Source organism: Bombus vosnesenskii, unplaced genomic scaffold, assembly GCF_011952255.1.
Source record: "Bombus vosnesenskii isolate JDL3184/JDL3185 unplaced genomic scaffold, Bvos_JDL3184-5_v1.1 scf7180000013349, whole genome shotgun sequence".
NCBI lineage: Eukaryota > Metazoa > Arthropoda > Insecta > Hymenoptera > Apidae > Bombus > Bombus vosnesenskii.
This window is the reverse complement of record NW_022882985.1, coordinates 1,717,835-1,744,775: the sequence shown is the minus strand read 5'-3', so window position 1 is coordinate 1,744,775 and position 26,941 is coordinate 1,717,835. Positions and strand designations below refer to the sequence as shown.

Genomic DNA, 26,941 nt, shown 5'->3' with positions numbered 1-26,941 from the left:
TGGGGGATATCGATGGGCTACGAAGGGAAGAATCTGCGCGATCCGAAACAAAAGCAGAGTCAGTCTGTCTTGCGCCATTAAATGTGTAACTTCTCGGTACTATTTGCATAGCAACGCGTCGAACGATCTCGCGGTGTCTATCGTTATTTGTTAGTTGTTACCTGTTGTCTGTTAAGTGTAATTGTTAGTTGTTAATTGTTAACTCTGATTGTTGATTAGTTCTAATAAAACTATTGTTCGTTAAAAACACCAAGAGTAGTTACTTACGCACCTATCACCATACCTACCTCATACATATAATGCAATACAATGAAATACAATGCAATATAATGAAATTGTACAATACAATATACAGTATAATGAAATTATACGATACAATATACAATATGATGAAATTAGTAGTAGAATATTATGAAATACAGGGAAAGACATAACGCAATAGCGCATTTTGTATTTATGTTTTCTTTGTCTTGCGTATGATAAATTCTATCAAATTATAGTTGAAATATCTTTTAAACTAACCAGCTATCGACCATGATTACCCTGAGAATTTCTTTCGTAGAACAATCAGATAGTTCAATGTATGTAAAAAAAGAAGAAAATTTCCATTTGAAAAATTTGCTTATTTCCTGCAATTTGCTTTTATTCGAACTAGTAGCGTGACATGATCTATCCTGTATATCGATAGTCTGACGGCTCTTTAACATGCCAAAATGAAGTGTTGGAGAGAAAATGATGGAAAACTTTTGCACCACACTGTATATTCTGCTCGCATGAACCGGTGAAGACAACGAGGGGAAATTAATAAACTTTGTTAATCGCTGAATAAACCAGTTTGTCGATCCGTTCACTTGTTTGTCTGTTTGTAAAATTGTCCATTTTTCCCTGCCAGTGCTTTCATTCGATGTTCCCACCTACTTTATTATCGTTTTATTTTATCGCACTCTTTCTTAGCTCTATTACATGGGTTGAGCTACGAAAACTATTCTGTGCAAAGCTGTTTCAATAAACGTGGATCTGCGAGATGCTTCTTTAAAGAATTATCGCCGGAGAATTCCCGGTTTTTCAGGATCGTTGAGCTTTTACGTGCGGAGAAAATGAAAGAATGATGTCCAGGAGTATAAAGACCATAAAGAAAAAATTCTGTTCTCTACCAGCGAAGAAATAAATCTCGAAGATATTCTCTTTGCTTTTCGTAAAAATTGGCTTGTTCCATTTAACAAAGAAATTAAATTTATTGCACAGGGATAAAAGAATCGCAGGGATAAAGTCTCGCAGATATTTTATAATTGATTTTTATATTAATTTACTTAGCTGCACTTTTTATGATCTTCGCCACTAGACGAACGAATATGATCATCTTCAGAATTAAAAATCGAATTTTCTATTTGGGGAGAATCGAAAGCTTTATCAAATTGTTCCAAGTAAAATTATACCAGCATATGCTTCTTATCGATGTTTCTGCTTCGATATCTGTTGCACATTCTTTTTTTCCTTTTTGGGTCACGCCGTTATAACGCTTTTCCTTTGTTTCTAATATTTCCAGAATTTATCGAAGAAAGGAAGCAATTATTGGAACTTGTCGGGCCTGAACTGCAATCGATTTACGACGACATGGGAATCGAGGTACGAGAAACAGTGGAATTTCCTTCATGAATTTTCCTTTGTAGCTCGTTAAACTCGAAAATTTAACTCAGTCAACGTTCCTTTGTAGCTTTTACTACTTTTTCCCAGGTAATAGTTTAGAGCTGTTTTATTCAAAATTCACTTAAAATCAGCGTTGATTTGATCTAAAGTAAATCGTAACGAAACATATTATTTTCTGGAAAAATCCGCGAAGGTTTCAAATAATACAAATTTTGTATTGATGAAACGTTTAATTCGTCGTCTGGATGCCTCCGCTATCCGGAGACATAATCCTTTGAACGTTTGAGAATATTAAAGGCAGAGGCACGTGCACGATTCCTCGCCAGAACACTTTGATGTCTGTTTATTAAAGCAACAGCTCCCCTAATACACTTTTCTGCCTATTAATTTCTATCTTATAAGGCAGTTTGCTTTGAACAGATTTCTGAATTACAGTAAAAAAAAGTACAAAACCAAGAGGATCGTATTTTATGTAGCTTGGCAAGTTGCTTGAATGAGAAAATTAATCGTCGAAAGGATGATCATTCTATAAACGAAATCGTTTTAGCAAAAGTGCATCTATTTACCTTTGACAAGCTATTTTTTTATATTTAACAGGTAAATCGCAGAAACACGGTCCGATATTGATAAAGGGTAGCAGGTATTCTGGAAAGTCATCGTTATTGTCGCGAATCTATGCGGATGCCTCTTCCTGGTTGGATTGCACCACGTTCAAAGTGGTTCGACTCTGTGCTTCCACTCCTCGATCAGCGTACAGTCTCGAGCTACTTCGAGTGCTCTGTCAACATGTAGGTTTTCTTTCTGGTTTATTGGATGGGAATCTTCCTAAAGACGCCTCGTTTGATCCGCTTTACCTGAACAATTGGCTGGGCCAAATTCTGAGGCGCATCGAAGAGCAACCGATGATGGAGCAACTGGTGATTCTTCTCGACGATCTTCATCGATTGCATCCTCTTGACTGCGATATCGTCGCTGCTCTGTCTTGGTTGCCATTGAATCTTCCACCAGGTAACGTGTAATTGCCATTGCTAGAATTTCTAAGCGATGGTCACAGTTTCAAATATATCGTTATATAACGATAATACGTACAGTATACGATATATATGTCGGGTTATCATTAGGATTTAAGGCGCGTAACGATTCTTCGTTTGAATTAGCCATTGTTTTACGAAACAGGGAATATATTTACGCGAATAAACAAGATTTTACAAAATATTATGAATAATGAGTTTAATAAATGATAAGTTTAACTATTAATTAGATTAAAGAATAATAAGTTTAACGAACAATAAGAGGAACGAATAATATGTCTTACGAATAATAAATTTAACGAATAATGAGATTAACGATCGATAGGTTTCACGAATAATGAATTTAATTAACGCTATTAACAATGTTCCGGGGTTCAAACGAATCCACGGTCAACGGGATAACTCTTTACTATAAAAATACGATTGCTGAGATACTCGGTAAATTGCTCGATGTATCACTTTCCAAGGCGATCACACGAACGAATATCCGATGAAAATCTTTTTCGCTATACGACTGCATTTGTTTGTTATATGCTCGCTGGAGGCATCGAGAAGGTTCCAATCGTCGTTGCTAGGCAGTTTCTGCCAAGAGTTTGTTGTATACTCTTTGGAAGCATCGAGAAAGATCCAAACGCCGTTGCTAGGCAGTTTCTGTCTGGAGATCGATTCCTAATACAACATGTGTCCCATTATATCGACATCTCCAAAGTACAATTCTATGTGATTTCTAGGGGGAACGATACAACCGATCCACACCTTCGTCAGGCAAAACGTTTATCCCGTGACCGTGGCTACGTTCGGCGACCAGTTGTCACCTCGAACCCACTTTCGCTTTCACAAATATCGAACAATTACAAATGACAATTGCTTAATTACAGTTATGATAAAATCTAGGCTAAAGCATTAGAAGGCTTCCTCAAAATTGCAAAGGGAAGGCTCCGGTTTTCCTTTCATCTCCGACATATAAATAAACAAGAAAGCAAACAACAAACATTGCAAAGTATAAAACGAAACGTACTTTGTTCATCCACTTTAGGAGTGCACTTAATCGTGACTACGGCTCTTCCACCGGAAGTGCTGCGTCTCACCCCAATACAAAAAGAAAGACTACGCAGCAATGAGATTTTAATCGAACTGCAAGATTCGGGTACGGATTTCCACGAGACAGAGAACGTTTTCGACACGTTGGAGAAGTTGATAGGTGAAAACGCGGCTAACAGAATCGGTGCCATTTTGGCTTCCACGGAGTATGGTTTGTCCGAAACGGAGATTCTTGAGGTGATCATGCCAACCGGAGGCGACGGGCCGCTATTTCTAAACGAAGGGCAGTTCAATTTTGGCAGCTGGTGCTTGGTGAGGAGAACCTTCAACGAATATCTCAAGGTAAGTCTGGTTGAAATTTCTGGCAGAAAATTTAGGAAAGAAATCCTTTCCAAAAAGTTAAACGTCTCGACTCGATAATCTTCGAAGATCTTGTTCTTATTTCGAAACTGGCAGAAGAATCCACAAATCCATCAATTCGCTATTCACAGGTTCGCGTAATGGGCGGAAGGCTGCTTTTCTCCTGGCGTTATCCGATTCGCGACTTAGCCCGAAAAAGGTACTTCCCCAATCAGGAAACATTGAAAAGCTACCACGGCGAGTTGGCAAATCTCTTCTTCTCCGAAGATTTCGAAGACAAGGATGACAAATCATCCCCCGAAGAGGAAACTCCGAAGAAAGAGACGCCTTTCCAGAGCAGACCGAGGTCGCAAGACACAGCGTACAATATGAGACACGTGGAAGAGGCTTGGTTACATTTATTGAGAGCCGGCGACGTAGAAAAGTTAAAGAAATTGGCAGTCTGCGCGTTCGATTTCCTCTTAGCAAGCGTGCAAATGATTTCTGTTAGTTATTTGAGGTGTGTTCTCGAGCATTCGAGGAAGTATCTGCTGGAGAGAGATTTGGAATTGGTTTATTATACAGTGAGAAAGTCCAGTGACATTTTGACGAGAGATCCTCTTCAACTTGGCGCGCAGCTGATCTGTTGGCTTAGACCTGTGGCTGAAGATGGCGGAGATTTGGTGAGAAATAGCTGACAGTGTAATTATGTACTTGAAGCAAAATATTCTAATTCGAAATGGCAATAACACTAATTACTGCAAGATTGTTTGATCATAAACAGAAGAAAATTGTGTGATTGAAGGTCAGCAGAATGGTTACGGCAGCGATGGCATGGTGCGATGGTTATACAGCGCCATTATTGGTGCCATTAAATGGCTGGCTCCAACCGCCTCTACCTCTTCAAATTCGTACTTTGTCTTGTCCGCAAGGTGTGAAACTCGTCGAAGCTGCTCCTTCGGGACAGCACGTTATCATTATCCCTTTCCAGGGAGACGCTCAATTATGGCACGTGATGTCTGGGCAATTGGTTCATACTTTTAAAGGTAACTATTTAATTGCTAGTAGCTCACGAAAATATTCGAATTCTTAGCAGAGAATATATTTCTAAATATATTGTATGCGTTAAATGGCAAACAATTTACATTGTAACGTTAATTCGAGCCCTTTGCAAGAGAATAAATTTGTTTCTTTTAAGAAGATTAGCATAGCCTCTAAAGCTTAAAAGTTCTCGCGAGGGAAAAGGAGAAGCAACGATGAAAACTCGTCACTTTATATTCAGTTTGGTAATTTGCTGTGAAAAAGCCTTGTTACGCCACGAGGGTTACCACAGGCTGTATTTTCTAACCGTCGCTCGCGGTCCTACAACGTCGCAGACGGATCGTCGCGGCTGCCCGGCGAACAAACATTGTAGTGGCAAGCGCATGGTTTATTAAGCAGGACGATCTCCAGAAACGTCCACTCGTGGCCGTTATTTTACTTTGCGTAAAAGAATGTGGCGTGATCCGAACGTAGTGGGGGTCGCCTTCCAGAAAAAACGAAAATAATCGAAGGGAGTTCAGTTCCTTCTGACCAGTCAAACATGACACTTTGACAAATCTGACGAGCAAACGAATTTATCTAGAGATATCGCAAAGTCGAGTCAAATTTCTGTAACATCTTCATCATATTATTGTAAAATATATTGTTCTATGTTAACCTGTTTGTTACGACCGTTCGCGGAGAGACGCGGTCGCGAGGAAAACGCGTCAGCGAGAGGCGTAAATTCTCGCTACGATTCGGCGAATCGACGCCGCGAAGTAGTCGTTCCCCTGTTTCGGTTAAGATAACAGAGGTGGTTAAATGAATATGACACAGTAGAGTAAGTTATATTTCACCGTTTATTCCAACAACTTATAACGAAGGCAGTTACGCTGTTACGTATGTACGAGATGAATGAGTGACTGATCTGCGGGTGTGTATACCCGGTGGAAGGATTTTGACCGTTCGAAGGATGTAAAATCAGTACTGTCTTGGGAGACGATGCTGTCTCGGAGGAAAGCTAAGGATGGGTGTGTCTAGCGCACGGGACCATCGAATTTGTTGGTGACGATTTTAGTTAGGAGAGCGAGGGAGTAGGCTTCGTTGTTAATTGGTTAAACGAAGGGTCTTAACCGCCCTCGAGAGAAAGTGGTTAGTGGGAGGAAAGTTGCAGCGTACGTGAGAAAAACTAACTTTCCCTTGTCACGCCGTGGTAGACAATAGTCTTTGGAAATTCTTCGGAAACAGACGTTTGTTTGGTTTGAAGGACCTTTACTAGGAAATCTATGAGATTTATGGAAGGTACTTGAGACTGTTGGGGGTACGCAGTGAGTATTCGAAGACATCTGGTTGCCATCTTGCCCGCGGTGTGTGTCCTCGGCTAGGTAGAGTGTTACGCGACGTAACACTGTTAATACAGTGTTACATTCATTAAACCACCTCTGTTATCCTAGCCGAAACAGGGGAACGACTATTTCGCGGCGTCGATTAACATAATCGTAGCGAGAATTTACGCCTCTCGCTGACGCGTTCTTCTAGCGACCGCGTCTCTCCGCGAATGGTCCTAACAAGCCTCCTTTGTACGTTGTCCCTGAATCTGTATTTCACGAGCATTTAAATAGCAGCGTCGCTTTAATATGCAATTGAAAATAGGTCAGCTTTTGTGAGAATATAGTTGAAAATAATCCAGCTAACGTATATGATACTTTAAGTGCCATTTTAAGCACGCGATATTGCTATGGTATTTTCGCTTTTTCACAAAACGACGAACATGGAATTTAATACAAGTCTCTGATATATCGATCATGCGAAATAATTATTCTCGTTTCAATATGCGGTATCAGCCCGCCAAAGTCAAATATCAAACAAACAGATTTTTATGTTCAACTTGATATTTTATGAGAAATATTTTTCATTTCAGGGCACTCAAATCCAATTTCATGTTTAGCCGTGACACAGCATTCGCAATATCTACTGACAGGCTCTGAAGACACTTCAATTATAGTATGGGATATGAAAGAGCTGACCTTGAAGTTAAGAATCCAAGAACACATTGCCCCAGTTCTGTGCTTGACGTCCGCGCTCAAGAATTCAGTGATTGTCAGGTTCATAGTTTTATCGTGTAGTAATAATAAGATATCAAAAACGCTTTCTTCCATAATCTTGATTAAAAAAGGTAACCGGAAAAATGGGAAAAGATTTCAATCTTCTCCGAGTACTTCTTATTTGTATTAATTATAGATTGTTCTATAAGTTATTTCGTTTCGTATTTATCAACTAACGCCAAACCTTTCGCTTTCCATTAGCGGTGGCGAAGACTCGAGAATAATCGTCACCAGTCTCCTAACCGGCGATGTTCTCATCAAAGTGGACCACCACAGAGGGCCAGTAAAGTCCATTCGCGTCGATTCTGCGGGAGAAATTCTGGTTTCCGGTTCTTCCGACTGTACAGTCTGCTTATGGTGTCTAGAAAGATTCACATTGTTAAAAAGCATCGTTTTACCATCCGCCGTGACTGTGCTCGACGTATCGGCCGATTCGGTGTTCCTATTGGCAGCCTGCGAAGATCAGAAATTATATTTGAGATCTCTGGCCACGGGAACTGAGGTCCACACGTTGAGAGGTCATCAAGGTGAAGTGAAAAGTATCTGCTTGGCGAAAGATTGCAGAAGAGCCATTGCTGGAGGAGCGAAGGGAAAGGTTTCCGTTTTCGATATGCACAGTGGACGATTGACGAGAACGTTGCTGGCGAATCCTTCGGCGGATGTTACCGCCGTCAAGGTAAATTACAGATTTCGTATTTATGATTTTATATTAATAAAAAAAGGTAGAATGGAAAATGAGTAAACATTTATTGAAATTGGAATTAATCGTCGTAGCAAATTACCTTTTCTATTTGCATGTTAAATTACAAGTAGTGAAAGATCAAAATTAATCTTTCATATATAATATAATTTTTCAATTCAATTTTTTGCGAAAAGGTGACGGAGAAGGACGACTTCCTGATAACAGCTTCCGGCGATCGAGTGGCTTACTGGAGTTTCCGTGGCGAGGAGATACACGCTAAACCCGCGAAATTCGTGAAGGAGGTATCGTTGCACCCACACACTGCTCCCATATCTTGTTTGGATATATCCAGGGACGGAGCAATGGCAGTTACCGGTGGAGTCGATTCTCTCGTAAATCTGTGGCAATTGAATACTCACGAATTGCTTTCCACTTTCGAAGGACATATCGCTAGCGTCACCTGCATTGCATTCTCAGCTTCTGGTTTATTTGTTGCTTCTGGTAGGTCTGTAGATAAAATACATTAGAGCCTGCCATACGTATACGTATATGGCAGATACTATAACAAAAATTTCATTTATTTACCTTGTTTGTATGCTTTTTTTGCAATACTAGTTTTGCAAATACTACCATAATTTTGTATTGCCTTTAATACCGAAGAAAAACCCATTTCTTTTTTCAATCAAAATACATTAAAGTACAATAGTTCAATAACCAAGTAACAAAGCATGAAATTGATACAATACAGTAACAAGAAATTAAATTGGAAACAGGTTCTGAGGACAAAACAGTTCGTGTATGGGGTCTGACCTTAGGTTTACTGGTATCGACATTTAGACACCAGGCACCTGTTACTGCAGTCACATCTATGTTTGACGGCCGAAGAATAGTGAGTTCTGATAGAGCTGGTACAATCCGAGTTTGGGCAGCTGATACCGGCACCCTAATCCAATCAGTATGTGGGCCTGGTCGCTGTTTCACTGTTTCTTCCGATATGAGGTACGATACAGTGGCTGTAATTAATAAATTGAGATACTGTTTGTTCGACCAATCGCGGGCAGACGTAGTCGCTAGAAGAGACGTCAACGGGAGTCGTAAATTCCCGTTACGATTATAACAATCGACACCACGACTCGATCGATCCGTTGATTTCCGTTGAGATAATAGGGGTGATTGAGTTTGTATAACACTGCGATTCACAGAATTATAAATTATATATTACCAACACTTAGATTACACTGATGAGCATAGATAGATAGATAATCACTTATCGCACGTAGATAAGGTAGATATTGTAATATCGGTATATATTAAAGGTGTAATTTTGTCCGATTAATTATAATTTATTAATAATGGATTGAAAATACAGATATTAGTTAGACAGAGAAACGATGTTTGATTAACAGGAAAACTAAATGCAACGCTCGTATTTACATCAAATAACTTGACAACTATTTGGTAACTTTCTTTCTCTCTCTCTCTCTCTCTCTCTCTCTCTCTCTCTCTCACTAGCAACTCTAACGCTCGACAACACTCACAACTCAATTCTAACCACTCTATGCTTCTCGACGTCTCGATCAACTCTGACCCTCGCCAATGCATTCCTGCTCGGTCCTGCGCGCGCACACACACGCACACACACGCACGCACGCACACACGCACACACACGCACGCACGCACACACAGCCGATCTCCAATCAAAGCTATTCTACGATATTACAATATGTACGTTAGAGCAGGGCTCTTATAATTGGATTTAATGTATTAGTGGACGTAGCACTATAAGATATTTAGGTGAGGAAATGTATGCTCGACAATACCGAGACCGACTCTCGCGTTATGCTTAGACTGCCCCGATAGGCGTTAGCGTTAGACTTAGTAATTGACTTTTCCAACGATGTAGAAGAAGTAAAGTTGAGCGACGATGCTGTGTCGGAGGAAAGCTAGTGATGGGTGTGTCTGGCGCACGGGATCATCGGATTTGTTGACGCCATTTTAGGTTAGGAAGCGGGGGCAATATACATTGCCTCGGATTGGACAAACGAAGGTTGGTGGACTAGGAAGGGTCTTAACCCCGCCCTCGATAGAAAGTTGCTATTAGGAAGCATCGTACGTGAGAAAAACTAACTTTCCCGTGTAGCAGATATTTTAGTGAAATTTGCTTTCTTGTATTAATTCTTAATATTTCTCGAGTTTTTTATAATACCAATACAGTCGCCTTGTTTCAATTTTTCCTACAATGATCGTTATTTGAATAATTTATTAACAATAATAATTATAATTATAATAAATTAGCAATTGCGATGTTTTTAGATTTAATTGTCTTCCTCTTTTCTAAATTTCAGATACGCGGTATGCGGAACAGGAGACAATCAATTAAGAATAGTAAGTTTAGGTGTTGGTCCTGAAGAAAAGTACCAAGTGTCGCATTCTCAAGAAATTACTTGTCTAGTAGTTACTCCAGATTCTCAGTCACTGATTACGGGCTCGAGAGACATGAGTTTGAAGGTTTGGCAGCTCGCTGGCGGCAAATTATCTCAGGTTTATACATGTTATAATAATAACTTTAAATTCCTACATTTAATTTAGAAAAATCTTTGGAAATGAAGAAAGTACAACAGATTTTCATTCAGGTCCTCGTTGGTCACACGGATCACGTCACCTGCGTCGCAGTTTCTGTGCTCGACAAATCCATCGTAGTTTCTGGTTCCAAGGATGCGAACCTGATCGTCTGGGACATAAATACTGGCAGCGATCTGCATACCTTAAAAGGCCATTTAGGTTATGTAACCTGCGTAAAATTGTCGTGTGATGGAACTCTAGCAGCGTCTGGAAGCGAAGACAAGAGTTTGATCATTTGGGACACGAAGAAGGGCTGTTCACTGAGCAGCATAATGTTACACGTCCCTGTGTTAGGTGTCGAGGTTGCCACGGATATGTCGAGGCTCGCGTTGCATTTACTCGAACACAAATGCATGCCTATTCTATGTTTGCATAATACTCCAGCGCAGTATGTGAAATTACCGGATTACGTAGCACCTTGGTGCGATACCAGAGATTTGAGACCACCTGGACGGAAGAGACCCAATAAGAGATTATTGAAGAAAGAAGTGTCATTGGATAGCGACACGTGGCATAGGAAATATGGCCATCTCACTTCAGGTATTGCTGACGATGATTACAGTGCATTATATTCAAAATTAAACTATTATATAATTCCAGGAGTTTTAACGTCATCGATAGAGGATGGATTACAACGACGATTCAGCGTAAGCGCTTCCATGGACGAGATCAGCAAAGTTGGATTAACGAGTAGTCCATCCGGTTTAGGACCGGAACAGGCTGCACTCGCCCAGTCCCAACACTTTGATCAACTCGAAGCACTTTGGAATAAACAGTCGCCACCTGCTAGACCTCGTGCTCATGGTAGGACTTTGTCGAAGCAAAGTTCTTTGCAAGCTACGCGAATATCAGATTCTGAGGAAGAAGGTGAGTTTAAGAGAATTATTTAATTTAATTAAGAAAAGCCATTTATTTATTTATGATTATTCGCGCCAGCAAAACTTTTTGCTGCACCGAGGACAGAGATAATAAAATGTCATTAGAAGCTGAAATTGAAATGTTATTTTTTCCCCAGGTGTACCAGACTAAAGCGATACTTTGTTAGAAACTAAACGGACTAAATCCTAATCGTCGTACTTTCTTCTTTTTTCCACTGTCTTTCTAAGTAACAGAGAAGAAAAATAGTAAGTAGGAAAAAAAAAAACACGAAAGGAAAACGTCTCTAAGGTAAAGCTCTAAATTACAAATTTCTCGTGTCTGACGCAATAAACATGAATATATATATATAAAAATATAGGTACACATATGTATATCATTATTAGAGGAGAAATAAATTAACTTTATTTATTTTCATCCCCCATTCCCAACCTTTTTAGGGATCATTTTTAACAAAGATTATAAATAAATTACTTCGATGTACCTTACTTGTATCTGACGAAATTATTGTCTTTTATAAGTGAACAATAAGAATCAGCCATTTTTTGTGCGGAACAGATGTTTATATTTATCATTTTAATTATTAAATTTCATTTAAACAGAAAATATTTTGGTCCTTGTAAATAATTACCCTCTAGTACAAGAGTTGCAGCTAATAGTAATTTAAAATTAGTTTTTCAGTTGTTTTTGATAATAATCCGAAACGATTTGCCATGCTTTTGGCGCCATGAATCCTTCTGGTGGATTTTCCCCGGATTTTGCTAAATCTGAAATAACGGTATATTAATGTTTATTAGTACTGTTTTTTTTTATTATTATTTGGATGTTTCATAGAAATGTTTTTATATAAATCTTGTATTTATTCTAATGCGATATTTCGTGTTTTTAATGCAATTTACATTTATGGTTGACAATTTAATTCATTATTTTTTTTTAGATTTTTTAAAATAAGAAGTGAAATAAGAAATTGTTTTTTAAGATAATTTCGTTACTAATGATTCATTTCTAATGATTTCATTAATAAAATAGGCAAGATAGGATATACAAAGTAATTACAGGAAGATTTAGAAGAAAAAGAAAAGAAACACGTACATGAAAAAAATATAACTCACTTCGCATTTTAGTTACTGATATGAAAATAAAATCTTGCGATCGCTCTGGCTCGAAGAAGGCCATTTTTTTTTTTTCTATTGTAAGCTGCCATCCTAAGCGGTATGATTTTGAGATTCTGAAGACCCGGTGCCATCGACAGTACCTTCGAGCCGTGCGTTCCATCGTACAGATTTCCTAATTTTACAATTAAAGCGACCGCTGATTTATCACGATAATGAAATATCAGAATTCCTTCGATATAACAATAAAATTACTTCGCACAATAAATCAAGAATAAAAGCGTACGATTTTTAATTTTTTATGCGAGTAATCTTAGGAATCAAGGCACAAGTGAAATTCGTCTTATCAGAATATTACCGTCCGGGGTTTTAGATCTGTCAGGATGCGGCAAACCCGCGGGATCACGACCAACGACGAAGAAATTTGCCCCAGCCATCAATCTTCCTTTGGCGTGCCATTGCACCTAAAATAAAAATCGCAAATTTTAAACAATTCTCAAATTTAAAATATTTATATCTCTTCGAAATACTACGCTTCTCTTATTCCATCAATCTTAATTGTTGATTAATTTTTTAGGGAAATAAATAATACCTCTGTAGGGCCAGCGTAAAGCATCGGGCTTGGAAAAATAGCGAGGATGATGTCTTCGTGCAATACACCCTCCTCGAGAACACTTTGGTGTTGGTTTATCCGAACTGATAATGGTACGTCGTCTTCTTTCGTCCATCCTCCCAGAGGATGCAGTAGAAGAACTGGTTTCTTACAACCACGTTCCTCCACGAAGTATCTTCTGGTATCCTGGTATTAATTTGAATAATAATTACATTAAAAGAGAAGAAGAATAGGAATTTTTGCGCAGGAAAAAGTAAATCTCGTAATTGATTGGATTTATTGGACTTTCTTTAACTCTCAACTAGGTTCTTATCAAAATAATGGAAACTTAATTAATTTTGCTTCGTATCGAACCTCCTTTAAAGCAAATAATTTTATCTCTTATATTATACTTGAAATTTGTTGTTTTCGATGAGAACTAACCTGCATTAACTCTTGTGCGTGGTCATTGTGAATCGGATTTCTCAACTGGAAGGCGAAAACAGCATCCGCTTCCATTTCTCTGCACTTTTTACGAATTTCGTTTGGCGTGAGCCTGTACTTGTCGAAACCATCGTTCCACTTAATCCTTTCCAGAACTTCTAATTCTCCTCCAACCAGCCAATCACCCGATTCGTGGATCATTCTGACGTAAGGATGTCCAAGGTCGTTTGTACCAAATTCTCTGCTACACCTGTTGCAATGTTTCCGATTTATTTTCACATAAGAGGAGACTAACTACTAACTAGAAATAATAATTTACTGAAAAAACATAATCGAACCTTTCTTCTTTTCGGTGAGCGAAAAATTCTGGTCTCCTCAGAATTGCGATATCTTGACCGTTGTACTTCAAGGTCAGTGCCGGTGCTGTAGTATAGTTTTCCTTCTGCTCTGTGCTAACCGGAAGCACGATTGATATCGATTGATTAATCACGTCCCCATTTTGTTCGATAGTTTTGAAGTGTTGACACTTGAAAATAACATACACACACGCACATTTTATTTGTTATCTCGTTAGAAAAATCTATCTCTATTCTACAACTTTTTACCTTTACAAACTTAGTGTTTCATAATTAATATCGTCCAAAGATAGAACTCGTTTCTCTATGCTTAAATCTCATGCAATTCGTTAATCAAATTTTAATTACGCACCTGCAAATATTGGTACTCCCTCATGAAACCTGTGAGCGGAGTAGCCCAACCTTCAGCGAGTACTTGAACCCATTGCAAGTCAACCTTACTGATGTTGATACCTTAAATTGAGCATATTGATTTGAGGAATTAGGCAATTATCAAGTACTATATATCAAATGGAAATTGTTTACATAAAAGCTTATCTCTTTGTCAATTGGAAACATCAATTTGGAAAAGAACTTTCTCTATCTTATCTGTGTGTATCGTGGCAATTTATGAATATTTGATGTTTCGCATGTGAATTATTTTAGCCGGAAATGTTTACGTGCCACAACATTCTATGACACCTCCAAATCTTTATATTTTCGTAATTTCGTAAGCAAATTACATGATGTCAGAAATAAAGAACCATCCACGTGTTTTTTAGCCACAGCGTAGTAGTCACTTGCTTGTCCAATCAACAAAAGACAAGAAAAAGTGGAATTATTTTGCAAACCAAGGCAATAATTAAAATGCAAAATACAGAATTAAGTGAGAAAACATTTGCAACGTACTCGGAAGATTCTCCGCCTCTTTTCTCGCCTCCTCTATCTTCCTCTCCTCGACGAACAGTTCCTGAACCTGATCTCGAGTCTTGGGAAGAATTCCCTGGGTCCTCAACAACTCGATCACCATTCTCGTCGAGGTCTGCAAATTATGAAATTCCGTATCCACGATGAGATCAGGAGTTTTGGGCGTTTCATATTCCTGGCCGATGCCTGTGAAGCTTTTAATCATCCCTTTTCTAGCTTTCTCGTAGAGGCCTTTCACGTCTCTGACTTCGCACGTCTTCACGGAAGCTTTCACGAAGATCTCGAAGAACTTCAAGTTAAAATCTTCGTGTATCTTCCTCGCCAGCCTCCTGTCCGCCTCGAAGGGCGAAACGAGGCTGCAAATGGTGATCATACCGCAATCAGAGAACAATTTTGCTACTTCAGCAGCTCTTCGCACGTTCTCTTCGCGATCTTCTTTCGAGAAGCCCAGGTTCCGGTTTAATCCGTGACGAAGATTATCGCCGTCCAGGCTGTAGGCTGGCAGTCCCTGCAAAAGCAAGTTTATATGATCCTGAAGCGTTAAAAAATTGAGGTCCGATCGAGAGTCTGGCAATTTGCAAGTTTCGAGATATGGCAATTTGAGAATTTCGAACTTTAGAGCAAAAAGTTTACTTGAGAAACCAGGTAATTTTCCAGCTCGAACGAGATGGACGTCTTGCCAGCACCGGACAGCCCTGTCAACCAAATCGTACAGCCACAAAATTCTTTGAATTTTCCATAGGCTTCCCCTCGTCTCTCCCTCGACACGTGGTGTATTTGTTTGATCACATTCGTCGCGAGAACCTGCAAATATTTCAACGCGGGACGTTTCAAAGCGACGTATCTTTTATTTGCTGTTTGAAATTTTCAAGTAAATTAGGAGATCAATACACTTTATCCGATTTAGAGTCATCGAAATATTACTGAAAATAATTAATTCGACGGTTGATTATTTTACATACGACTGGATAAATCATTAAAAATACGTGTGTTATTATACCCGATTATTCTTCTGTGTATTTCGATTTTCCATCGAAGATTTCGTATATATCCCCATTATACGGAATATTTGATCATTAAGTTTCGTGCAACGATAAGGATCTTATAAAATACTCGACGATTGATTCTACTGTTTTTAAATGTCCACTGTGCAACGATCTATTCGACCAATTCGTTTCTCCGCGAATGAGATAAATTCAACTTAATAGCGACATCTAAAATAGAGGCAATGGCGCCGATCGAATGTTCGATTTTCTTATTCGATAAAGAACACTATCGATTGCTATCTATCCAGGCGTGTAGTTCTGCATCGACTACGCGGCTGTCGAGCATTTCTGTCCAGCGAGTTCCGTCAAACGAGGAAGTGGAAAGGAAAGCTGGATCGGGTGGGGATCGGAGAATTTCTCGCTCTACGTAAGATATTTTTCCGAGGAAATGAGCATTTTAGGAAGCTCATGGAATTTTAGCTACGTATTAAGGTGGATATAACGTACACGTAATTGAAGTTTAAGGCAGCCTACGCTATCGAGCCTCGAGGTTTCCACATTTAACAGGTAATCCTCTTCATTTACTATTTATTTATTTCTTATTTCTTATTTAATACTACATTTTGTCAGAAGCCTAATATACGACGTGAAACTGTCAGGAATATCATATTGAAAAATGTCAAAGGTACAGAAGCACAAGGTACGTAATTCGATGAAATTCTGAATGAATGTAAGTTGCGTGCGCATAGATATGGCGCTTCGTAGACGCGTGTCTATGTGTAAGAAGCAGAAGTAGCGAGTTCAGTTTGCCCGAAAAGTTTTGTTTCGTTCCTGGCACGTGCTGACGTGCACTCTCCCGCTCTTCCGTGTGCTATATTTTTGCCAGCGACTGTACTCGGAGAAATAGCTCAAAAAATATCGGAAATGGGAAATCGCAAAGGGAACTGAACTTTACGTAATACGCTTTACTGATACTTGTCCGCTTTACTTGTTTACTGATACTTGTTATTGTTTACATTTGTTCACAGTAGAACGACTGTTTGAGATTAAATCGCCCTTTAACGCTCAGACGTTTTCGGCTCTAATAGAATTAAGCTTTCGTCCTTTTTATTAGCATTTGCGAAATTCTAAGAAGACTGGCGCAAAATGAAGAGAGGGTAACCTGTTCTTCTCTGCTCGTTGATTTGGAAATGTAATATAATTTTTCCATTACGTAACGCTTTCTTTGTGAACTTCGTCTACATACAAGTATAACGAAACTGAAAAAAGAAACAACATTTTGGAAGTAGTTGTGTTGTTACAATTACAGATACCGGAAAGACAAGGCAAATTACTTCACGAAATACGAGCCCACTTGTAAGATAAGAAGTTCATTTGTTTAAGCAAACGAAAGATTTACCAATTAGGTAACCGTTATTAGTAGTTTCATTGCAAAAAACTGTAACACAGACTTTCTAAAACTGAAATACTATGAATTATCTGCACTTGAATTATTACTTAAAATTACACATCGTTAATTATGTAATTTAAAGGGTCATCGCTGGTACGGTTGGCCAAAATTTCATTTACCTGTTAAATGATAAATAACAAATTAAAGAAATGTTCTAATATTTTAGTTATGAATGAAAAGACTAATATTTCGGCCGTGAATTATTAGTAATAATTATAACATAATTAAATAATTATGTTATAATTATATTATAAATTATTATATAATTACATTATAAATTATTATATAATTATATTATAAATTATTATATAACTATATTATAATATTGTCACGCACGCGCCGTAAAGTAGACTGAAACTACCAATAGCGCGAGTGGGCGTTCCTATTTGAAATTTGAATAAATTTTAATAATTTGTATAGAAACCAAATTCGAACCTCACAACCTCGACGGAATAACCTGTCACATGATGACCCCCCCCACTATAGATCTAAATATAAATAAGCGTAGCGACATAATAGAAGCGAAATAATTCCTTATTTTTAGAGTAGTTAATTCTTCAGTTTTGTGTGACTTTTTTTTCATGTGACTTCTTGATAAAGCAAAACTCAGGAGTCTATATTCATATAACGCTTCTTTCTTTCTATTTTGAAGTGAAGATAGAATATGCTGACTAATCGTTGCGGGGAAGAAGCTGTTAAATATTGTTTATTCCTTAATTCGTTTCCTTAAAACGATGCACAAATTGTGAATATTAGAGGCAATCCCAATTGCTCAGCAATAATCTAAATCTAAATACGAATAACTCGAAGAGCAAGATCTAACGAAAACTCACGCGATTAGTTTTCCCATCGCATCCTTTGACTTCATTTTTCTGATCCATCGTTGTCCAAAAAGCTCCTCTCCTATTACTGCTATATATATATAGTATTATTCGAATTGAACACGATATTAAAATCAAGTGAAATACCAAACTTTCGCTCAGTAATCTCTTGGAAATGTAACGAATTAACGATAACGACTCGCGCGGCTGTACTGAGTACCTGGTGATACGTGTTCCTTTATATATCATCGGTAACACGTATTGCTCGTGAGAGGGGAGAAACGACACATTCATACTCTCTTGTTCTCTGAATAAAGGAAAAACTCGTGCCGCTGGAAAAACTCGAGGACAGCGAAATTTCTCGTTTCGTAATTGAAATAGTTCAATGATGTCGGCGTCTAATTTTCAGTAGTCAGCGATGTCTAGAAGACGATTTGTAGGTTATCATAGAGAAAAGAATGAAAGTTGTATAATGAGTTGAAATTATTCCGATTTATATTGGGATACCAATAATTGTCGTCAATAAAACGTAAGGTCACAGTGTCTCTCGTTCTGTTCGCCAACAAGTGGCGAACAAAGTTGCCCACAAGTTTGTAAATTTTTCGAACAAGTTTGACTATTCACGACGCGATGCATTTGAGATTCTATCGAAGCTGGACCTGATCATTCCGACGTCAATTTTTCTGAAGGTACGTAGAAAATAAGCTGTAACTCGAAAACAAAGTCTATGCTAAGCTATGTTTATACGAATTCTTCTTATTTCATTGTGCTAAATCGTGCAACATCTTTGTTACGAGACAAGCAACAGGTCCGGACGTTTATTGAGTTTAGAAATATTCATGTTATAATATACTCTATTCATGTTAGAAATATTCTGATTCGGTGTAAACGCCGTGCCAGCGTTTATCGAGATTGATAGGGATAACTGATCGCAACGAATTGGCCATACAACGTTGTTATGAAACAATAATTATTAAATTGTTACAAAGTTTCCCTTTATTTTATGAATATGAGAGAAACAAATTTATTAGTTTTAGGTTATTTGCAATAGCTAGCAGAAAGATTTTGAATACGTTACGAACGTACTATAGCTTCGAATCATGTTCCTATTTCAGGTATTGTGGAATATTGATATTCCACGATTGGGCGTTGTTACACGTATAATTCGTGGCAGATTGTAGCAATTACAGTTTTCTTTCATGGCTATTCTGGGAACTAGATTGTGTGGTTACTTGCAGTGTGCGTTAAAACGCATAAATGGTTCACATTAGTGCAAATTTAAAACTCAGTTGATATCCCATATACATGATACTGTATATATTAAACTTTGCACTCACCTTTACGAGATTATATCTATTAGAATTTACGTAATGCCTTTAACAAATAAGCCAAGCAAGGGCGATGCCTATCTACTGGGGTTATTATTTAAAAAGAATTCTAAGCAGAGTTTTTTCCAGTTTTGTATATATTTTGTATATACATGTGGCGACACGGGCCACGGAACTTTTCAATGGCTCCGGATGCAAAGCGCGACGCTGCCAAAGCGCAACACCGACGTGCCCAATGTACCATCGATATCTTCACACTCTTTCCGCCGAATTCTCGGAAGAGCATACACGTGCCAGCACTGGCGGCACATCTAATGAATGCACGCTAGTGGGGTTATCGATGGGCTACGAAGGGAAGAATCTGCGCGATCCGAAACAAAAGCAGAGTCAGTCTGTCTTGCGCCATTAAATGTGTAACTTCTCGGTACTATTTGCATAGCAACGCGTCGAACGATCTCGCGGTGTCTATCGTTATTTGTTAGTTGTTACCTGTTGTCTGTTAAGTGTAATTGTTAGTTGTTAATTGTTAACTCTGATTGTTGATTAGTTCTAATAAAACTATTGTTCGTTAAAAACACCAAGAGTAGTTCCTTACGCACCTATCACCATACCTACCTCATACATATAATGCAATACAATGAAATACAATGCAATATAATGAAATTGTACAATACAATGTACAATATAATGAAATTATACGATACAATATGAAATATAATGAAATTAGTAGTAGAATATTATGAAATACGAGGAAAGACATAACGCAATAGTGCATTTTGATATTCCACGATTGGGCGTTGTTACACGTATATTTCGTGGCAGATTGTAGCAATTACAGTTTTCTTTCATGGCTGTTCTGGGAACTAGATTGTGTGGTTACTTGCAGTGTGCGTTTTATGGTTCACATTAGTGCAAATTTAAAACTCAGTTAATATCCCATATACATGATACTATATACACTGTATATATTATACTTTGTACTCACCTTTACGAGATTATATCTATTAGAATTTACGTAATGCCTTTAACAAATAAGCCAAGCAAGGGCGATGTCTATCTACTGGGGTTATTATTTAAGAAGACTTCTAAGTAGAGTTTTTTCCAGTTACCATACTTTTTAATCTTCTTTAAATTTTTTATTTCATTAGTATCGATGATACCCTTCGTGAAAAAGTATAAAGTTGCTTAAAACTTGAATTAAACATCGGAAATAAATTTCTCTTTTTTATATCGATTACTGAAAAACCACAACAATCAAGGTACCACAAGTAGCCAGCAGCATCGATCTTCTTAGAAATAATTATATAATGCAATAAAAATGAGATTATTTATTATAAAATAATTATATCAAACGTACTTAAAAAGAATAATTTAACAGCATTGTCTTGTTATTTACCTTTTCGCTGCCCAATCCCACAAAAATTCACGAAAAAACTCTAAAAATCGAAGCCGCAAAAAATTTTCGAACGTTCCTAGAAATGACCCCACTTTTGTCGACGAAATTTTGTCGAAATCTCAATTTCTCAAACTCCTGGATAATGACGTCATTTCCAAAAATTCCAAAAAGTTTCGTATGTCTCTTATGCTATTTTATTCTTCTTAGTACTTATTATATAGTTACCATATACTTACCTTAATACTTATCTTAATACTTGCCGATTTTCTCAAAGCTTTTCGTTATTCCTTATAAACTTGTTTCTTAGACTAGTGATAAATGAAAAGGATTTAAGGATCGTGAATGGAAGGATTTTAAACGATTAAACGTTTTGTTCATTTGCAAAATAAGGTTAGGTTTCATTTAATTCAATTTAGAAATTTACGATAATTGTACAATTTTACAATGAATTCATAGTTTTCTGTATAATACATAAATTGTATAATCTACCCCATACATATACATAACAAAATTAGTCAAAATCTGCAACTTTTCATGTCATTCTTTTAGGCAATGTTACTTTGTAACGCATCTAACTGGGAACGAACTTCACAGTTGCGTATACTTCTATATGATATCTGTAATTCTTTTTCTAAATTTATCCGTGTTTATTGAAAAAGTGCTCGTTGTTCGACTATTTATTTCGTATTAAATGCATAAACTAAAACGTCACAGAAGTTGAGTCTCGTAACTTCATTTTTCTTAGGCTTTTTCAAGTTTTGATGGTTGCCCGTATCAAAAATCTGTCCAGAAAATGGCGGTTGTTCTTCGTGGAGGCGTCATAAGCGGCAAATGGGCGTAGTCGTCCTAGTTTTATAATAATTCGATTTCGTTGTCCAACCGTGAAATCATAACAACCCTACTCATGCGAAAGTGACAACGAAAAATGAATGCGTGCTCGTGGTGCACTGGTGCTTCGCATTTACTAAATAAAACAGTCTATAGCTTAATCTTTTAACAATAAGTTTTTCTTGAATTTAAATAATTGTCTTCGATACAAAATGTTGCCAGTTGGGCCTGCGACTTAATATTTCCTGAATTATCATCTGCAATCTTGTTTAGATTTCTAGAAGTTTTGAAAAGTATAAATTGAATTTCAGATATTAATCTAATTCAATACTCTAAGTTGCGTTTTTTAATTCTGAATCGTAGATTAGATTAAGTTACTTCCGTAACTGGTCCTATAAAAAGAAGAAGGAAAATTAACTTTATTAAAATAAATGCATATTCTATGTGGAAACGGAAGGTTTGACGAAAAAAATATTGTAAAATATTGTAATGTAGCTGATCCGAGAAGGGAGGAAGAGGGTTCAATTCGATTCAGCTTTTTGAATCTTCGCGCACTTCTACGAGCAGTGTGATTTAGCGTTCCATGGGCACCAATGGGTAAATATTATATATATGTACATAATATTATAAACAAGAATATAATGCGAAAATAAAATTATATAAGATAAATTAAATGTTTTAAACAATTTAATGTCATGGAGAAGGAAAAGATGAAGATGGAAATAAAACTAGATAACCAGTTAATGATAACTTCAAGTCGATGAAGAAAGCTTTCGTTTAGAGTTGGTATTTGTTAAATCAGTTGAATGTAAAGACGTTATTTACGCTAAGAAAGTTGGATCTGTTGTTATTGTTTTATCAATATATTTAAATACGTAATGTCGACGAAATCCTCCGTCGATTTGCGAGCAGAACTCGCTGAATTAGTGAAAAGGAAAGCAGAAATAGCTGTGAGTACTGAAGCAATTGTCAAACTGTGCCTCCTGTAATGTATTTCTATTTTCTTATTAATTATATATTTGGTATAATTGAGATTATTGTTATTGTTACGAGATAGAACAATTTTATGTACACCCATTTACCACCTTAAACTTCTGCAATAAATTGTTTGTATTGTCTTTTAGATATTGTTAGGTTATGTCGACCTCTGATTTTTTCGTGTTAATAATTAATGCTTTTACTTTCTGGTTTACTTATATTCCTAAACTATCACTAATGTAAAATATTAATTGCTTGTGAATTTCTAATTCAATTTTTAAAATGTACCTAACCCCAATAGTTAATTTTCATGTTAGTGAATATATTCATTATTTGTATTTAGTATGATTTGGCACATTATATGTTTTTGTTTATTTATCTGATCTATTGAAAAATAGAATAATAATTCTTTTATTTTATTTCATCTTTTGTTTAGTATTAAAGAAAATCTCTTTTGCTTGTGTAATATAACACACTTCTGTGTTATTTAATAAACTTGCATATTGCTGATACTTCTACCATTAAATATATCTTTTAATGTTGTATAAAATAGTTCACACTGTGTTATATTAAAATATGAATAATGCTAATGTTTTTGTTTAATGTTTTAAATCATATTTGTAATAACATATCGATTTCCTTGTTAACATTATATAATATATTAAGAAAAGATTTATCTAAATAGCAAATTAATGTTTTAAGTTTCTCATTCTTACCTATGTTACAGAAATATATTGAACATGATTTAAATGAAAATAAAATAATATAGTTATCGCGATTGTTGCGTAAATTGTTATCTTAACACGAAAGAGAAGCAAAACTCAAATAAAATTTATATAAGCGCAATTACTATCTTTTTTGGAACATTAATATTACACTTTTTAAATTAAATATTAATATTAATTTGTTTTGTGCCTTTCATAAGATATTAAAATTTTACAGGACACTCTTGCCAATTTAGAACGCCAAATCTATGCATTTGAAGGTAGTTATTTGGAAGACACACAATTGTATGGTAATATAATACGTGGCTGGGACAGATATTTAGCCAGTAATAAAAATACTAATAGTAAAGCAGATAAACGAAATAGGAAATTCAAAGAAGCTGAAAGACTATTCTCAAAATCTTCTATTACCTCTATGGCTGTTAGTAATTAATATTTTATTTTATATAATGTTATACTTTGTCAAAATAGACAGAAATGTATTGTTCAAATTATTAATAAGAGAAAATTCTTGAAAAGCTATAGTATCTTAATAAAAGTATATATTTGTACACAGAAGCTATTACGTTTAATTTCAGTATTATAAAAATATGAGCTATAAAGAGAAACTAATTGCACGGGCATTTTTAAATATTTATATCGAATGTACTGTTGTTAAATCAAAAGTATTACATTTTTACAGGCAGTCAGTGGACTTGTTGAAAACACCCAGGAAAAAAGTAAGGACCTCAATGGATATTCCTGAGATAGTTAATTCTTTAAAGAAAAAAAAAAGAGTACAACATTTTTCATCCTATCCCTCCTTCCAACTTTTCTTTTTATCCTCTCCTTGATAATAATTCTTCTTAGTTTTTAAGTTATCCTTGATTGTATTTCTTTTTCTTTTCAATGTATTGGTCAGGCTGTCTTCCAAAAAAAAGAAAAAAAAAAGCGCAATAAATATCGATTGTTGCAAAGTGCAGTTTATTGCACTAACGAAGAAAGAAAATTCAAAAGATATTCATTGTTGCTTCTAATTTTTGTGGAGTAACTTTTTTTTCTTGTGTATTTAAATTACGAATAAATTTTAGTTCATTTTCTTGTTCTATTTTGATAATTATTCATTTTTGAACTTTTCGAAAGTAACTTTTTGTCATACGCACTTTACGTATTGATTTTTCTCTGTCTGTTTTCATCTACATTCATCTTTTTTCTGTATCTAATTATAAATAAATTTAATGTCTATTTCTCTTACCTGTTTCGAAGTTTTATAAAAAGTTATTCCTCGATTTAACAATTCTATCTGCTACCATTGTCTTGTTCTCCGTGTATGTCAGTAGTAAACTTGTAATTTGCTTTTCTCGTACATGTCGAAAGTGTAGAAGAACGTTAGCTTGAGCATTGTTATCTTTATTTTCTATATTTATCTTTTCTCTGTATCTAAGCTTTAAATAAATCCGTGTTTTCTGTATTAATGTGGGTATAACAGAAACATTTCTTTTATACTCTCAATATACAAGATAATTTTTAAAAGTAATTGTTCACAGTAATGCTTATGAAATCGATCAAAATATGGTAAAGTAACAATTATTTACATTTAAAGCGTGTTGTTTCTTTCACTTTTATGAAAACATCTGGTATATTTATACTCTCATATTACATACTTGCTATATTTGCTTCTAAATAGTCAATTTTTTAAAGTCGCAGAATGTTAAAGAATTAAAAAATGTATGTTTTGATCGATTAAACAATTTTACACTTTAATTTTATCTTATCGTCTTATTGTTAGTTTCTAGTTTTATTGGTATTTTAATGTTTCCTTGTTAGTGCTATAACTCTAGTGAATGTTAATTGCGATTCAATCTTATGACTTGTATGATACATATGAACGTTATATGAACGAAGAGTATTGGCACTATAAATATCAATGGTAGTATAAGTGTGAAATTATAGTGCAGAACGATTCTTTAAATAGAAAACATGAAATAAAGATTTATTTCAAAAATAGTTAGAGAAATAATAGTAACATGTAAATTAGAAATCCTATATCCTCGATGTGACTCAGATATTATAAGTTACTATTACTACTACTACTACTACTACTACTACTACTATTACTACTACTACTACTACTACTATTATTACTACTACTACTACTACTACTACTACTACTACTACCACATTTGTGTCTTCCAAATGTACCAATACTCTCTCTCACGCGAATTTCTCGATCTTTCCAATAGTTTAATCGATCAAGCGAAGGTATATTTTCATTAAACGTCACTCACGGTTAAACAATCCTTGACTGATTAATTGTTTGACGAATAATCGGTCAATCTGCATCTGGATAAACCATGCACAACTGTCGATCGAGTAATCGACTAATTAATTCTTCAGTTCGGCCGATCGTGCCACGTGCCGATCGGGGATCGCGGTTTTCCCATTATAAACTTGATTCCAGTTGACCGGTACAGTGAATCGGAGTCGCAGATCGGCAACAGCGGTAGCGAGGACAATTGCAGCCTCGTAAATTCTCATGGAACAGCTGCCAATAGCGGCAATAGCAACGGTAATAAGGAGTCGTCCGGGAAAAACCACTCTGTAACTGGCCAGTATAGCCAGAATGGATCTATCGCCTCTTCAACCGAGATTGCTAGACAATTTGCGAACGGGCACGCGAGCAATGGCAGCCTGGAGCACGTCTCCTTGAAGGAGAACACTGGAAAAGAGCCTTCGAAAAATAAGTCTGGAAACAGCGCGAAAAAGAATAGCAACAAGAGGTCCAGAAATAGGTAGAATAACCTCGAGCCGGTGTAATCTCTGGATAGTTCACGCGAGGACTATCAATGGAACATTTCTTCCTTCTATTCTCATTCGATTCTGTCGATATACCAGATCTCACTGTTTTATACAATAAGTGCACCACGGAATGCTGACTTTTTATGGGAGAGTTACAGGCTTATCGTTAACGAATAAGAGCATTAGGATTAGTAAGTGAATAACAGTTTGGGTAACGAAGGGTGTCGTTTTACCATCCGGATAGGATTTCTATTTCTGTTTCCATAAAGACTATGATTGTAAGCCAACGTATATAGTATTGTACAAAGATAAATTTCAGGTTTAGAGATGAAATGATATCAATCGTCGTCTTATTCGGTTAGTTGAACAGTATGTATTACGCTTAAGAGATAATGTAGAATTATGAAATCTTTAGTTCTCACTTGAGATTTTATTCCTTGTAATTCCGTGTTTCACGACAACTATCAAATCTGTTACCATTAGTTAAGCTCAGTCAAATTTTGTCATCTCCACTATTTAAGCGTTATAAGAGATCCTAATATTTTCTGTCCCAATTTTAACGATCCGATAGTTTGTTTTATAGAAGATTTGTATTAGAAATAGTTGGTACATTTTGTTACTTTTATAATATATAAGGTTCCTCGAATGATTTTAATACGTATATAAAAAAATAGCATAATATTTGTAGCTGTAGTGAAAATAAAACTAATAATTGCACAAAGAAATGAAGTTGGATAATCAGAGTATTATTTGTAATCGCGTCATGTTAATTTAAAGGTTCAAACTGTTTGTTTATTTTTCTAAGTCAATTTTATTTTTGATGATACTTTACGTAATATATGTTTATCTATCCTCTGCAAAATATGATTATTCATACT

The 26,941-nt window shown here is 36.2% G+C and overlaps 2 protein-coding genes and 1 pseudogene across 2 annotated transcripts; 2 read left to right on the top strand and 1 right to left on the bottom strand.

The window, feature by feature from the left end:
• Positions 1–1,867: 1,867 nt before the first annotated feature.
• LOC117236588 (NACHT domain- and WD repeat-containing protein 1-like) lies at positions 1,868–11,619 on the top strand. Its single transcript, XM_033499674.1, has 13 exons — positions 1,868–1,874; positions 2,224–2,655; positions 3,715–4,061; positions 4,211–4,741; positions 4,864–5,104; positions 7,000–7,183; positions 7,385–7,859; positions 8,060–8,366; positions 8,639–8,864; positions 10,211–10,406; positions 10,499–11,027; positions 11,088–11,354; positions 11,503–11,619. Exons 1-13 carry the CDS (start codon positions 1,868–1,870, stop codon positions 11,514–11,516), a joined length of 3,756 nt encoding a protein of 1,251 aa, XP_033355565.1. The 3' UTR covers positions 11,517–11,619.
• A 120-nt stretch (positions 11,620–11,739) lies between these two features.
• LOC117236461 lies at positions 11,740–15,929 on the bottom strand (annotated as a pseudogene).
• Positions 15,930–22,242: 6,313 nt separating this feature from the next.
• LOC117236491 (chromatin modification-related protein MEAF6) lies at positions 22,243–26,788 on the top strand. The gene is made up of 4 exons (XM_033499494.1): positions 22,243–22,532; positions 23,503–23,706; positions 23,968–24,004; positions 25,726–26,788. The coding sequence occupies exons 1-4, from the start codon at positions 22,461–22,463 to the stop codon at positions 26,058–26,060; spliced, it is 648 nt and encodes a 215-aa protein (XP_033355385.1). The 5' UTR covers positions 22,243–22,460; the 3' UTR covers positions 26,061–26,788.
• Positions 26,789–26,941: the final 153 nt, after the last annotated feature.

Bases quoted from the DNA above. Each gene is read 5' to 3' on its own strand.
- LOC117236588 (XM_033499674.1), top strand. The intron at 4,062-4,210 runs GTAAGTCTGGTT...CGCTATTCACAG, and splicing joins CCTTCAACGAATATCTCAAG to GTTCGCGTAATGGGCGGAAG. The intron at 7,184-7,384 runs GTTCATAGTTTT...GCTTTCCATTAG, and splicing joins AAGAATTCAGTGATTGTCAG to CGGTGGCGAAGACTCGAGAA.
- LOC117236491 (XM_033499494.1), top strand. From the start codon at position 22,461: ATGTCGACGAAATCCTCCGTCGATTTGCGAGCAGAACTCGCTGAATTA. The intron at 22,533-23,502 runs GTGAGTACTGAA...AAAATTTTACAG, and splicing joins AAAGGAAAGCAGAAATAGCT to GACACTCTTGCCAATTTAGA. The intron at 23,707-23,967 runs GTTAGTAATTAA...ACATTTTTACAG, and splicing joins CTTCTATTACCTCTATGGCT to GCAGTCAGTGGACTTGTTGA.